This window comes from Lactuca virosa, chromosome 3 (assembly GCF_052849685.1).
Source record: "Lactuca virosa cultivar CGN04683 chromosome 3, Lactuca_virosa_CGN04683_v6, whole genome shotgun sequence".
In the NCBI taxonomy this organism is placed as follows: Eukaryota; Viridiplantae; Streptophyta; class Magnoliopsida; order Asterales; family Asteraceae; genus Lactuca; species Lactuca virosa.
Genome location: NC_136428.1, coordinates 47,125,642 through 47,138,553, shown reverse-complemented (window position 1 = coordinate 47,138,553; position 12,912 = coordinate 47,125,642). Strand labels below are relative to the sequence as shown.

General features: G+C 32.5%; 2 protein-coding genes across 4 annotated transcripts; both read left to right on the top strand.

Moving 5' to 3' along the window:
- Positions 1-379: 379 nt before the first annotated feature.
- LOC145165594 (Protein kinase superfamily protein) lies at positions 380-4,705 on the top strand. 2 transcript variants are annotated; one of them, XM_079084346.1, is made up of 14 exons: positions 380-712; positions 1,241-1,283; positions 1,387-1,630; positions 1,753-1,794; positions 1,882-1,953; positions 2,050-2,185; positions 2,276-2,433; positions 2,510-2,594; positions 2,672-2,844; positions 2,913-3,074; positions 3,197-3,346; positions 3,452-3,712; positions 3,796-4,068; positions 4,148-4,705. In XM_079084346.1, the coding sequence occupies exons 1-14, from the start codon at positions 652-654 to the stop codon at positions 4,367-4,369; spliced, it is 2,082 nt and encodes a 693-aa protein (XP_078940472.1). In that variant the 5' UTR covers positions 380-651; the 3' UTR covers positions 4,370-4,705. The 2 variants fall into 2 exon arrangements, with proteins under 2 accessions (XP_078940472.1, XP_078940473.1); XM_079084347.1 differs by having other exon boundaries at positions 1,377-1,630.
- Positions 4,706-8,826: 4,121 nt separating this feature from the next.
- On the top strand, positions 8,827-11,602 carry LOC145165593 (RING/U-box superfamily protein). 2 transcript variants are annotated; one of them, XM_079084345.1, is made up of 8 exons: positions 8,827-9,089; positions 9,698-10,135; positions 10,263-10,374; positions 10,472-10,769; positions 10,848-10,920; positions 10,997-11,087; positions 11,166-11,245; positions 11,311-11,602. In XM_079084345.1, exons 1-8 carry the CDS (start codon positions 9,027-9,029, stop codon positions 11,443-11,445), a joined length of 1,290 nt encoding a protein of 429 aa, XP_078940471.1. In that variant the 5' UTR covers positions 8,827-9,026; the 3' UTR covers positions 11,446-11,602. The 2 variants fall into 2 exon arrangements, with proteins under 2 accessions (XP_078940471.1, XP_078940469.1); XM_079084343.1 differs by having other exon boundaries at positions 8,828-9,089; positions 10,454-10,769.
- The last annotated feature ends 1,310 nt before the right edge of the window (positions 11,603-12,912 follow it).

The window sequence follows — 12,912 nt, the reverse complement described above, 5'->3', positions numbered from 1 at the left end:
TTGAGGATCGGAGATTTCACAGCGGGACATGCTGCTTTGAAAGTCGCCGCGTGCAAAGTGGCAAAGCACGAGAATGTCTGCATTGAAAATCAGTATGTGTTTATACCTTTCGCATTTGATACCTTTGATTTTCTCGCACCAAAGGCGGTAGCGCTCAACGAGTCATGCATACTAATGTTATATATCATAGATCCACATATGCTGTTTTCAAAAAAATTAGTTTTGCCATCCAGAAAGAGCTAACGACACAACTTGTTATCTGTTTGCCATTCGTCGATATGTATTGACTTTTTATCCAAAAAAAAAAATACATTAAAAATAAAACATTTATAAATAAATAAAAATTGTGTCGTCTCCTGTTATTTTGCCATCGCCTTAACCCGAATCAAAACACCCCTTATCCGGCTTCTTAGAAGTGGGTTCAGGGGTAAGAATGGGCAAGAATACTCCATGTCTCCTCCCCACTGCTCACAGGAGGCCACCTGGTTCCTAACGTGTCACTACCTCTAGCCTCAACCAAACCGCCTCCGACCACCGTTTCTCCAAACTTGCTGCAGCTCTTTCCCTTCGATCATTATTCTCACATTCTCTTCCCACTTTTCTATTCACCGTCGTTAGTATTAGCCCCTTTAACCCAATCATCTTCCACCGATGAGGGATAATGCGGTTGCATCTTTGAACCGGCAAGTTTTTGCAGTAATTAAACGAAGAGGTATGCGTAGGTTTCCTTTTCCCCTTTAATTTCATCAATTTTCATTCACTGCTTTCTTCTGAAAAAATGAAAATTACGAAAACTTTTCTAGTTTCAAAGAAGGTCAATGCACAGGTCTAATTCAACTCATTATTCGCATATTTCCAATACTTGATCTGTGCGAACCGTTGTTATATTCATGTTATGATGAACGGTTTGTTGAATTTGCCATATATCTAATGAAGTGTATTTTACCTCTCTTTTTGGCTATGCTTATGGTATCAGCTTACAAAAAAGGCTCATAACTTAGGCCTTATAACGTTAAGATTGGCGATATATTCTTGTATGAAGAGCAATTTTGCAGAATTCTTCTTCAAATCCATTGAAGTACATTTTATCTATATTTTGGCTATCTGTTTTGTATTAGATTTGATACAATCTCATGCCATCTGGTCTGATTATGGATAAATGGTTTTGTTTCCTACCAAAATTGATAAACATATCAAACTGCTGGATAAACCGTATTGATTCTCCTTTCCCTCTTTACAGCTTTCCACAATGGTCGTTCATTTGGGGTTGTTCCCTGCAGAAGGCAAGCTGTCTCCTTGTTGCTTATACGTGTGTTTTTGGTTTTAGAATTAAAGAGTGTATGGAGTGTATTAAGTTCATGTTGATTTATAATTAGTTTCATGCAGTTTTTCCACAAGATTCTCTAGTGTTCATGGCGAGAAGCCATCAGCAGAGTATGCCAAGTTGAGGAAAGAATCACTGGAAAGTGAATTTGGAAATGCACTTACTTCTAGGTCCAAACGTCTCTCCATGTACTACAGTTTTGGCCCTTTTTTAGCATTGTATAGAGCAGCATATATTTCATACGAGGTCTTCAAGCTTACTTTGGCTCATTTTTTTGTTCATGACATTAAAAAACGCTCAGCAAAGGTACATCAACATATCCTTTTTCTTTCCATAATTTATTTCTACATGGTTTGCTAATTGTAACAAAGAAAAAGTCATTTCGTTAGTGGCTTCAAACAACAATGACTTTATTCTAATTGATGCAGTTTTGTGATACCCTCATCCGCTTGGGTCCCTTTTATATCAAGGCAAGTCTTCTTTTGTATTATTTATTAATTATTCCACAATTTATATAGAATACAGTCTCATTGACTTTATATTGTTTTGACCAACAGTTAGGACAAGCCTTAAGCACAAGACCAGATATACTGCCTTCTGTATATTGTAATGAACTTGCTAAACTACAGGTACCAATTTTATAACTATAGATAAAACTTGTAAGAATTAAAGTTTGATTCTTTACAACTTATGATTAAGATTTGTTATAACTTATTGTCAACCAGGATCAAATACCTCCATTTTCAACCAAGGTTGCGATTCGTTCTATTGAATCCCAGTTGGGTGTTCCTATTTCAGAAATTTTTTCAGATATCAGCCCAGAACCTATGGCTGCAGCATCTTTAGGCCAAGTGTATAAAGGTTATTAGATATTAAAATTCTTTTCAATTCTTTTAACATTCAGTATGTCAAAAATCTAATAGGCTTTGATGTTTACTTCAAGTTTTGCAGCTCATTTGCATACAGGGGAGCTAGTAGCTGTAAAGGTACAAAGACCTGGTATGTCACTTTCTTTGACCCTTGATGCCTTGTTATTTAACATGATTGGGGGCCAATTAAAGCGATTTGCCAAAGCAAGGAAGGATATAATAGTAGCAGTTAATGAGACAGTGAGTCTTCTAAAAAAAAAATTTAAAAATAACAGGATTGTTCCAAAATGAATTACCCAAGATTCTGATTGAATAGGTGAGGCACATGTTTGAAGAAATAGATTACATACTCGAAGGACAAAATGCTGAAAGATTCGATTCTCTTTATGGTTTTCGCTCCAGTAAGTTATTTATTGTCATTACTAGTTAAAAACTTGTAAACCAAACTGAAAAAGAATATTTTTTATGATTATTGCAGCCCAAGAGGTGGAAACTTCTCTGAAGGAAGAAAGATGGGTTAAAGTTCCAAAAATATACTGGAACTTTACCCGAAAAGCTGTGCTTACAATGGAATGGATTGATGGTATTAAGCTTAATAATGAAGCTGCATTAAAGACATTTGATTTAAATCGAAAAGAACTGATAGATAAGGTATATGACAGATTGATAGTTGTCTTTCCTGAATTAGTTTTAAATAATAAGTTGATTTTGGGTTTTAGGGATTGTATTGTTCGTTGATGCAATTACTTGAAGTGGGTTTTTTTCATGCGGATCCTCATCCGGGTAATCTTGTTGCTACTAAAGATGGTGCTCTTGCTTACTTTGACTTTGGGATGATGGGAGACATTCCACGTCACTATCGTGTTGGACTTATCCAAGTGGTAAATATAAAATATCTCTGCATTCCCTTTTTTAATCTCATACCTTAAAAAAGCAAGCATGTGATTATGTCTTCACTTTTTAATCAGTATTTTTTTTTCTGTCTTGTGATTATGTTGATCAGCTTGTACACTTTGTCAACCGTGACTCTTTGGGTTTAGCCAATGATTTTCTCTCACTTGGATTCATTCCAGAAGGGACTGATATGCTTTCAGTTGCAGATGCACTTAAATTATCTTTTGGTGATGGCACCCGACAATCCCAAGATTTCCAGGTTCCCTTTATGTTTGTATTTGGGGTTTAGGGTTTTGGTGTATAACTGGTTGAGTGGAGATTTGAGATTTTTTTTTTTTTTTTTTTTTTTTGAAAAAAATGACAGGCAATAATGAACCAACTTTATGACGTTATGTATGAATTCAACTTCTCTCTTCCACCTGACTATGCATTGGTGATAAGAGCCTTGGGATCACTTGAAGGGACAGCAAAAACATTAGACCCTGAATTTAAAGTTGTTGAAAGCGCATACCCTTTTGTGATTGGACGACTTCTTGCGGACCCCAGTCCCGACATGAGAAAAATCTTAAGAGAACTCCTTATTTGTAATGATGGTTCCATACGATGGAATCGCCTAGAACGCCTGGTATGGTAAACACAATACAATCTGTTCTGTCATGTCATGTTATCTGTACTGACAGATGTTTTGGTGTGGTGGGGTACATACAGGTGGCGGCAATATCTATATCTGAAAAGACAGATGGAGAAGATAAAGATGCTAATAAATCCTCAAGTCCACTCGAGTGGAAGTCTTTTGACATGCATGCTGTTGTTTCTGCTACAGAAGATCTTTTTAAGTTTATTTTATCCGAAAAGGGTTTTAGAGTGCGACTTTTTATCGTTCGTGATATACTAAAAGTTGCAGATATTTTTCTTGATGATCAAGTTGATTCTTGTATGTTTGATGAGAATCTTGATACAAGACATTCGATCGAATCAGAGGTTGGTTTTATTAAATAATTATTATTTTTTTATTATTTTGTTGTTGTGTGATTGTTGTTTATTTGTATTTTGTTTACAGGGGCATGCAACTATCGAAAGGGTAGTTAGTGGAATTTCTTATTTTTGGCAAGCTGTGAAAATGGCACCGGATGTATGGACAGCTATGCTGATACGCATGGCATTGAATCCTGAGGTTCATAGATTTTCTTATGACATTATTTCAGCTTTGTTTTTGCGTTCAAAGCGTAGGATTCCAGTCACATTGTGGATTTGTGCATCAAGATTTCTCCACAAATTGTAATCAAGGGTAATTTGGTGATTTTACCCTTTCCTTGGATACCATGCATTAATAGGTTGTACATCTTGATATAACTCTATGGTACATCATCCTATAGGAACTGACCATTGTGACACCTTTGTTTTGTTGTTTTTCACTTGGTAAGTATATGATTATTTTATATGGCTTTACATGCTTGTAACTCTTGGTCAGGATGAACAAGAATAGAAGGTGATAGAATCTTTATAGATGCCGAGGGCAATTTAGTCCTTTTCTCTTTATGTAAATCAACTTCAGAAACGATCTTATGTTTAAAAACAGTTACTGAGATAATAAGAGTAAAATTTTAAATTTGTGAAACGAAGGTTAAGTGAGGCCCCAAATGGATAACATCCAGATGGAAGGGTATACGAGTAATTTTACACTTGTTTCTTTTGCATTAGAATGCTGTACCTCATGTTTAGAACTGAAGTTAGAAATATAGTAACATCGTACATTCGTACTTGGTCCTAATAAGCCCATCTTTATTGGGCCGGGCACTAGTCCGGCCTGACAATCTTACTTACTTCATCCAAACCGTATTTGATGTACATCAATGTTGTTATCAAGAAATATTATGCACACATGCATAAATCAAAAGGATGAAATACGATTTCAAGAAACTTGAATTTGATCAAATTTATACACACAAATCAAAAGGGTGAAACGTTTTTTGTTTTTTTTTGTTAAGGTGATACACACAAATCAAACGGATGAAATGGGTTTCAAGAAACATGAATTTGTTAATAATAATAATAATACGGTGTTTAATTTTTCATAATAGTAATAGGGTGTTTGAGTGATTGATATATTTTGTAAAAAGAATATTAAAAAGAAATGATGTCATAGATTATTTACAGATAAAATTGCAAAAATGATCCATGTGGTTGTGAAAAATATGCGGTTTTGGTCCATATAATTTTTTTTTGTGTATGTGTGTTTGGTCCAGAATCATCCCGAAATGACGGATATATCCATCCCACCTCTCTCTCTCTGTCTCATGGTACGTTAGTCATATTTCACCTTCTCATTCTCACAAAAAGTGAATACCACCAACAGACCGACCGCCACCCTCCTTATTAGAATGCTGCCTCCTCACCGAAACGCGATCATTCTCATCATAAACCTGAAAAAAAAAGCCAAACAACCCCTCTCTCTCTCTCTCTCTCTCTCTCTCTCTCTCTCTCTCGTAGATCTGGAACGCCGCCCTCGTGGTTGGAGCGTCGCCTCCTCACCGAAACGCCAACATTAGGGTTTATAGGTGTGCGGTGTAAATGAACATATTCTGGAAAGGTTTTCGATCCAGAGAGAGAGAGAGAGAGAGAGAGAGAGAGAGAGAGAGAGAGAGAGAGAGAGAGAGAGAGACTTTAAATCTGGTGACGAAGATGGAGAGGCTTCCGATGGTTTTTAGATTCGGCGACGGAGAGGAAGATGCTTAAGATGACGACGAAGATTGAGAGGCTTCTGAAAAACTCATCTCCGGCGAGAAAGGCGGTGATTTTTAGAGAGAATGGCGATTGTGGTGATAGATTTTGACGTTGTAGGTGGTTTCTGGTTAAACAATGAGTGAGAGAGAGAGAGAGGACAATGTGGGTCAGTGGGTGGCTTTTCTTTCCGTTGGTTACTATGTTAAACAATTTAATTATTAGAACAATTAAACAATGGAAAAATTAAATTATAAAGGCATTATAGTCGATTTAAGTGTATAGAGACCAAAATCACTAAAAAAAATCCAAAAGTTACCATCAAACGTTTTTGGACCAAAATCAAATATTTTTTACAACTACAAAGACCATTTTTACGTTTTTGTCTTAAGTTAATCAAATATAACAAAAAATAGAGGGTAAATATAGTAGCATCTGTTTAGCAGATGCGAATGATTTTATTGATAACGTGACATAATGAAAAAACGATGTTATCATATTGATGTGGATGATTTTATTAATCATTTTGATGTAATGGTTTTACTAATGACCAAAATAACGAATTCAAATGTTTAGGGGTATTTTAATAATTTATTGGAACATAAAATGGTTTCTTTGATGTAAAACCGATAAGTTTCATAAGTTCAAGGTATTTGTATAATTGATAAAAGAAATCTAAACAATTCTCTCCACTTCGAGGGACATGACATTTGGTCTCATTCATATAAGCGTAGTTTTGATATTTCACACTCTATCCTCGTTTAAACTTTTATACTTATAAACCATGTCAAAATTTGGGAATTTTACATATTACTGTGTTCAAGAACTTTTCAACTGAACTTTAAATTCTCAGAAAATAAGATATGATTGCTTATCTTAGGAATATGAATTATGACATGTCTTTTGTAGGTATGGTATGGATGTGTCTTAATCAATAATTCACCTCTTATTTCCTTGTTATTTATTTTCTTTTGCTTGGAAGAAAGGTGAAAGAAAACAAGAAAGTAAGAAAAGGAAGGCGAGGTCAACGCAATTGAAATTAAGAGGCAAACAAAATATTAATACATCTATATAAGAAAAGATTCACATAATTAACCTTGATTTTTTAAAATAAGAAGATTATTATGCCTCATGACCAGGATTTGGTAACGTTTTTTAGTCTCATTTATTTTTGTTTATGTTGGAACATGTTAGAAAAAGAAGGGGCATAAAACATGATCGGTTTGTAATCAACAAGTTTCTGGATATTTGATGGACAGTGTTGTGTTGTTTCCCAACAAAATATCAATTATAGTTATTTGATTTTTGTGCATCAACAAGATTAATGTATCGAATGGTAAAAATCATTTGTCATTTCAAAACAGGTTGATGAATTTGACAAAACATAATAATTTAAATTCAGAAAGAGATCATATAGTTATTCAAAAAATCATAACAGATTTATTAATACATGCTTTACAGAGTCATACTGCACACTGTTTTTAGTCATATAAATTATAATCACCCTTTTGTAAAGTTTGAATATTTTAAGCTAGATACCAATTCGGAAAAAAAATAATAATCTGAAAGTTGAAAAAACTGATGCTTCCACTCAAAAGAGATGTAGTTGTTGCATACAATTTTGTAGCGATTAATTCAATTTTCCACATATGCTTTTTATGTCGTAACAATTAAGTAATAATATTGATTATTGACAACTTATTCTCTTTAGGTTTGTGGTCCAAATGGGACCTTTTGGAAATGTTTTCTTTGATTTTTTACATTTATGACGTTGATTTTATATTATTTATGCATATATGCCATAATTTCATACCAAATACTAAAAAAAGAGAGATGTAACATTTAGGCGGGGACAATCTAAAAGTCAATCTAAATGAGGGTAAAAAGTAACACTAATAAAAAGTGAAAATCAATATAATATGATTAGTGGACATATTAGTTTATAAAAATAATACTAACACTAAAATTCATAATTAACAAATGTCCAAACATGGACACATCAAAAATCAACACAACCTTAAAGTTTAAAGTAGGATGCGAATGACCCATTATTAAGTAAACAAGTAATCTATTTGTTTTACACGGTATTAGATTTTTTTTATTAGTCATAAAAATATCAGTAACAACCATATTTTGTTTACAAATGTTTTATTAATTAATTTTTTTTAAAATAATCCTCTCTAATAAATGAATGTTTTTTTTTGCCACTTGTCAAATTCTTAAAAGTTTTGCCATATGTAATTTTATGGTTTTTTTAATAAATTAATTTCACATGTCATTTTGTGGTTGGTTTGTATTAAATGAGATTAATTAATTAATTAATGTATTTATTCTATTAATTTTGAAAATAAAAATTATAAATGCTATATATACGTTTCTTTCCCATGATATCATAAATACGCATCCAATTTTGATTGTGTCACCCCAAATTCTAAACTAATCATATATACTTTTCAAAATAATACCATGTTTCTTATATGGTATTACAATTTACCATATAATTACCAAACTTACACCAATTTCTTAACACATATTGATTGGCTGCTTCAAATTCAAACTTTAACTTAAATCATAGAAGTCAATTTATATGGATCAAAAGTCATTTGAAGTTCAAGTGCAACGTCTTAAATAGTTTTGATAGAAAAAGAATACATTACAATTCGAAACAAATTGAAAGTGACTCTCTATAATTGATAAATTCAATGTAATTCATTATAACCGATTTTAATTTAATACCATTTTTAGTTTTTTTAACAATTAAAATTTTATTTTAATTAATTCGTATAATACATGAGTCTCACTTAATGAGATTACTAAACTAAAATTTATATTTATATCAAGATAGAGAAAAATATTATTGGTTTCTGTTAAATTCAGTAAAATAAATAAAATTTTTGGTATCCAATTCACATAAATCAAAAAATTGGATCAATTAAAATCCCTTTCACCTGTTTTTTCACGTTCCTAGAATAAATAATTCATCGTCATCGTCATCATCCTATTCATTTTGTCCATTTGCTTGTTTCAATTCTATTCACCACTCGATGTTTTTGATAAAAATAATTTCTAAAAGACATTAAAACATAATAATTTTGAAATTAAAGAAACGGTATTCCAAAATCGATTTGAATAAGTGGAGTGGTGGACTGATAATCAAAATTATTCACAGTGCTCCAACCTCTTTTGTTTGAGTAGCTTCTACGCTTATTGAAGATCAGATGCAAACATCACACGAAATTAGCAGCGCAGTTGCCGATGACGACGACAGGAATGCTTCAGAGGTTCTTCTTTTGTCATCTTCTTGCTTGTGGCTTTTATGATTGTTTTGTAATTTTTGCTTCTGGGTAACCCTTATGCTTAAATCGCTTACTCATTTATAATCTGCTCTTTGTGTTCATGGCAACTGAGATTTAGCTCAAATTGCTAAATCCTTGCTCAGTTGTTATTTGTTCGGTTTGACATCTTGTTGACCTATGTTCTTCTCAAAAGGATGAGAAATTAGGATCGATTCTTTAGGGTTTGTGAAGAAAGAATAGCAGGATTGTAATGAATCTCGTTAGCTCCCAAATCTTGGTTTTTAAAGGCGATTTTTCTTCTCTGAAAAATAAAAACCCCAATCAAGCTCGTTGTTGTATGAGTACATGCCATCTTTTTGATTGTTACAACATACAAGTTTATAATTGTTTACATTACAAAGATTGCAAACCCCATAAAAAAACGTTGAATAATTTCTGCAAATATAATAATGCAGGTGTAAAGTCTTTGACTACTTCTAGGTTTTCATCAAAAGTCAAATACTTTTTCAATTTCTTTATGTTATTGTTGTTGTTGTTATGGCCATTTCTCTTCCCCCAATATGAATATGAATGCTTCAATAACAACACAACAGGTTGATACCAGTGAGAAGGAATCCTCCACAAATGAAGTTAAAAATTATGGAAAAAGCACTCGTTTTTCAGATTTGTCCCTGAACATACCTCCAAGACACGCACATTTTAGTAGTAATCGGCGTGAAAAAGCTTCACTCCAGTCTCCTGGTATCTCATCCAATGGCACTTCATCTTCATCTTCATCTTCAAGGGGCATTTTTCGAGGTTTAAGCTTTAAAAAGAAGGATCACGTTCCTCATAATGGTGAAAGTAGCTCTCTTCTTCCTTCCGACACAAACGCACCACCACCTGAAAGCCCTATTGTCTCCAATACTATCTCCAATTTACACTGGAAACGATGCACATCTCTTCCAGTCAAACACGCATCATCAAACCCTTCCCCTTCAGCCACCACCCCCGTTTCCGCAAGAACATATAGCGAACAACAGAAATCACATGTAAGATCGATCATATTACTGAAAAATATAGATTTAAAATTGAAATTAAGCCCCTTAGGTTTATTGGGCTAGTTTGTAACTTTGGGCTTTAGGGTTTACAGTCGTACATCGATAAAATTGTGTGCAGATTCAAGCTACGGTTTCAAGGTCGCTCTCTGTACCTGGGCGAAACATTGTTATCGTACGATCAATTTCTTTTGCCGCACGTAAGGATAATGATCAAGCCGATAGTGCTAATGGTACGTTTTTGATTGTATACACTTGCGATTTGATTTTCATATTCCAATTTTGTTGAAACGATTTTGTTTTGAAACGAAGATCAAATCGGTTCTGTAGAAGTGGAGAACGATGAAGAGATTGATGAGGAAGAAGCGATTTGCAGAATCTGCTTTGATTCATGTGATGAAGGTAATCAACTGAAGATGGAATGCAGTTGCAAAGGTGCGCTTAGACTTGTTCATGAAGAATGTGCAGTTAAATGGTTTAGTGTTAAAGGGAACAAAAACTGTGATGTTTGTGGTCGTGAAGTCTCAAATTTACCAGTAACTTTGCTTCGTATGCCAAGTTATGCTCAAAGACAAACCATGAATATGAATCCACAAAATCAACAGCATCTGAATTCAGGAACAATAAGGTAACTTAACCCTAATTTTAATATATATAAGCTTTATTAAATTTTCACATTTTAATGGTTACATGTTTGTGTATTCAGTGCATGGCAGGATTTTGTGGTGCTAGTTTTGATAAGTACAATATGCTACTTCTTCTTCCTGGAGCAGCTTCTTGTAAGCCATTAATGACACCTTTAAATCAATCATGTATTCATGTCCAGTTTTAAACATTTGTTTTTTTTGTCTGCAGATTCGTGACCTGAAAACTCAAGCTATTGTGATTGCTGCACCATTCTCATTTACATTTGGCATTCTGTCATCGACATTTTCGGTTATTCTTGGTATAATTTATCTTCAAAGTTTTTATAAAATGTTGCAACATGATTTCCCTTTATTCTAATGTTGTTCCAATTTTACAGCAATCAGGGAGTATATTTGGACTTATGCAGCTCTTGAATTTGCACTTGTAGCTATGATTCTGCACTTGTTTTATTCTTGGGTGAGTGATGTGATTATTTTGATTTCACAAGGGTATTTTGGTCAATTGAATATTGTTTGTTGCAGCTTGAGTTGAAGGCAATCTATGCGGTAATGTTGTCAGGGATTTTGGGGTTTGGAGTAGCGATGACTCTGAATGCTTTGTATATTCGCTACTTTGTTTGGCGAGTTCAAATTCTTCGTGATTCCAACAATGTTTGATGAGAAAAATATATTATATTTTAATTTAATTTTGGTGTATATATAAATCAACCTACCCTGACCCTGATATTAGGGGTTTTGTATTTCATGAAAATGTTGTATTCTGTTATTGAAATTCATGATATTTTGTTTTATTTTAATTAAGGCAATTTTGTTAGTTGCACCTAGTAATTTATTTTTGGGTTATACACCTTCTTGGACTGCTGGCATTAGACATTTTAGCTTTCTGATTCTTGGGTTATACACCTTCTTGGACTGCGGGCATTAGACAACTTACAAGTCAGTGAGTCACTACACCATTTGCTTTTGTTTTTTGCAACTATAATTTGTTTAATAATGCTTTTAATTATACATTTAAAAGTCATTTTATATTTTTCTATCTAATTTATAGCTACCAACTAGTTTAGTAGGTGAAAATTAGTTTTTGATCTAAAAATTAGTTTTTCAGATACTCTACCAAATACAGTCTTAAATATTTTCGTTTGTACTTTAGCATGGTAACCTCCTTGAGTTGACACTAAATACAATATTACATGGAAAGATTAAATTAATTTATTTTTGTTTGAGATTTTCTAATATGTGTCCTAAGGGCATATATATGAAACATTAATTAAAATATTAATTATGAGGAATATTACCATAATTAATTAATGTCTATCACATTTAATTATAGTAATATTTCTCATAATTAATACTTCAATTAATGTTTCATATGTGCCCTTACGACACATTAATTTTTTTTAATAACTTTAATATAATTATTATATTCGTAAGGGCCATATAACATTTTTATTTATTATTATTATTATAACTATATACATACTAAATAAATATTTTTTTTTATCTTTTTGAAATAAAAGACCGACATAAATATAATGACATAAATATAATGACATACCGTTATAATTCTTAAATTAGTTAAGGAAGTTGATAGAATAACAAAGTAAAAATAAATTAGATATTTTAGAAAAAGCTTTAAAAAATGATGAATGATTAGAAAAGATTTATGTAAATATGTTTTTATAATATAAAATTAGTGGAAATATGATATGTCAAAAAATGTTTTAGGCTATGTTTGTCACAACTAGCTTAAAAATCTACTCATATTAGCGTTTCTCATTGAACTTTTGAAATTTCTATCAAATATATTTTTTTGTTGATTATAAAAAATACATCAATCTTTTATATCCACTATTATATAATTTTACATATTTTAGCTTGTTTTACTAAACGTCATTTTTTTGAACTAATATCTAGTTTTTCAGCTATCAATTATCTTTTTAGCTAGTTCGCCGGACATAGTCTTCTAATATGTGGATGACTTACATGCTCCGAAAAAGAATTATCTATCTCATAAGAAAACAATTTTGCTTTCTACCAAGGTCATGTTTAACGTATTAGCTGAAAATCTAGATTTTAGCTTATAAGATAGTTTATCAATAAACTATTTTATAAGCTACAATAAGT

Excerpts from the sequence above, each read along its gene's own strand:
- LOC145165593 (XM_079084343.1), top strand. The coding sequence starts at position 9,027 with ATGCAAACATCACACGAAATTAGCAGCGCAGTTGCCGATGACGACGAC. Across the intron at positions 10,375-10,453 it reads TCAAGCCGATAGTGCTAATG|ATCAAATCGGTTCTGTAGAA; the intron begins GTACGTTTTTGA and ends TTTGAAACGAAG. Across the intron at positions 11,246-11,310 it reads TGCACTTGTTTTATTCTTGG|CTTGAGTTGAAGGCAATCTA; the intron begins GTGAGTGATGTG and ends TGTTTGTTGCAG.
- LOC145165594 (XM_079084346.1), top strand. The coding sequence starts at position 652 with ATGAGGGATAATGCGGTTGCATCTTTGAACCGGCAAGTTTTTGCAGTA. Across the intron at positions 3,347-3,451 it reads GACAATCCCAAGATTTCCAG|GCAATAATGAACCAACTTTA; the intron begins GTTCCCTTTATG and ends AAAAAATGACAG. Across the intron at positions 4,069-4,147 it reads GACATTCGATCGAATCAGAG|GGGCATGCAACTATCGAAAG; the intron begins GTTGGTTTTATT and ends TTTTGTTTACAG.